The sequence below is a fragment of the Egretta garzetta genome, unplaced genomic scaffold (genome assembly GCF_000687185.1).
Source record: "Egretta garzetta isolate BGI_Z169 unplaced genomic scaffold, ASM68718v1 scaffold1162, whole genome shotgun sequence".
Lineage (NCBI taxonomy): Eukaryota > Metazoa > Chordata > Aves > Pelecaniformes > Ardeidae > Egretta > Egretta garzetta.
Window position 1 is genome coordinate 45388 of NW_009258878.1, and position 1178 is coordinate 46565.

Below are 1178 nucleotides of genomic sequence, written 5' to 3' on the forward strand. Positions count from 1 at the left end.
TCCCCCCAACCATGTCCCTGCCCCCCAACCATGCCCCTTCCCCGCAACCATGCCCCTTCCAAAGCACCAAGAAGCTTTTCCGGCAGCACCAAGCCAACTTGCCGTGGACATTTCACCGACTTTCACGCGTTTTGGGGCACGGCACTGGGGTTTATAGGGAAAGGGCGTGGGGAGCCAGGGCGTTGCCCAATCTATGACCAGTTTGGGCAAATTAATTTAGGCTGGATTAAAAACCCTGCAAAGCAATGCCAGGGCTGGTGTTTTGAACACTGTCATGGGAATGATGGGGATTATGAAGGAGCTGCTTTTTGGCATGGCTCAGAGGTGGACAAATGCCATAGCCCCAACAAAAGCCAGCGCCTCCGTGTTTTACCAGGCAATGCCCGGGCCTCCGCCGGCAGGAGCCGTTCGTAGGTGTTGAAGATCCCAGCATCCGAAATGATAAGGGGAGCGAAGATGTTCACCACCTCTTGGCCTTTCTTGACGCTCACACCTGGAAGGGAAAGGCAAGGAGGGAAGGAACGGGGCCAGTTAAAGGCAATGCCGTGGCAGGAAGAAGCCGCGTGTGCCCCACCCCTTGCCAGCGCTCACCGCAGGCTTTGCCCTGTGAGTCCAGCAGGATCTTCTCCACCAGCGCCCTTCCCAAAACGTTGCCTCCGGCTTTCCGGATAACAGGAATGGTGTGGAAGGCGATTTCTGCGGGTCCCCCTTTGGGGTACCAGGCACCTTGGAGGAAGTGGTTGACCAGGATGCTGTGCATGGAGAAGCTGGCCTTGGAGGGCATCATGCCTGAAAAAAGGGGCGGTGTGAGGTGCGTTTGTGCCAAATTCTGGGTTTATGGCTTACCCCGGCACTGTGAGGATGAGGAACGCCCTGTCCGCCACACCGGGAGGAGATGCGGGTGAGAAACGATGGGACATCAGTACCCGAAGGAGCAGGGAGGGCGGCGGGTGTGGGTGGTCCCGTGGCTCTTTCGCCACTCGGGCTGCACCCCCTGAACCGGCCGAGCTATGGGGGGGCCACGAGCAAATCCCCGGGGGCAGATGGGAGGAAGGGAATACTTGGGGCGAAAGGGTTACGGCAGGGCCGGGGCGGTGGGTGCCAGCGTGAGGGTAAGGGCGGGCAGATGCTGCCGTGAAGCGACGTGAAGCCAGAGGACGCGGGGGGGATGAGGCGAA

General features: G+C 59.8%; 1 protein-coding gene across 1 annotated transcript in view; it reads right to left on the reverse strand.

Moving 5' to 3' along the window:
- RETSAT (retinol saturase) overlaps positions 1–1178 on the reverse strand; it is a gene marked incomplete at its 5' end in the record, with an annotated part of 6404 nt that overhangs the window by 2684 nt on the left and 2542 nt on the right. Inside the window, 2 exons of the mRNA XM_035889428.1 lie at positions 374–493; positions 592–789. Coding sequence (XP_035745321.1) covers positions 374–493; positions 592–789 — 318 coding nt within the window. The remainder of the gene's footprint in view (positions 1–373; positions 494–591; positions 790–1178) is intronic.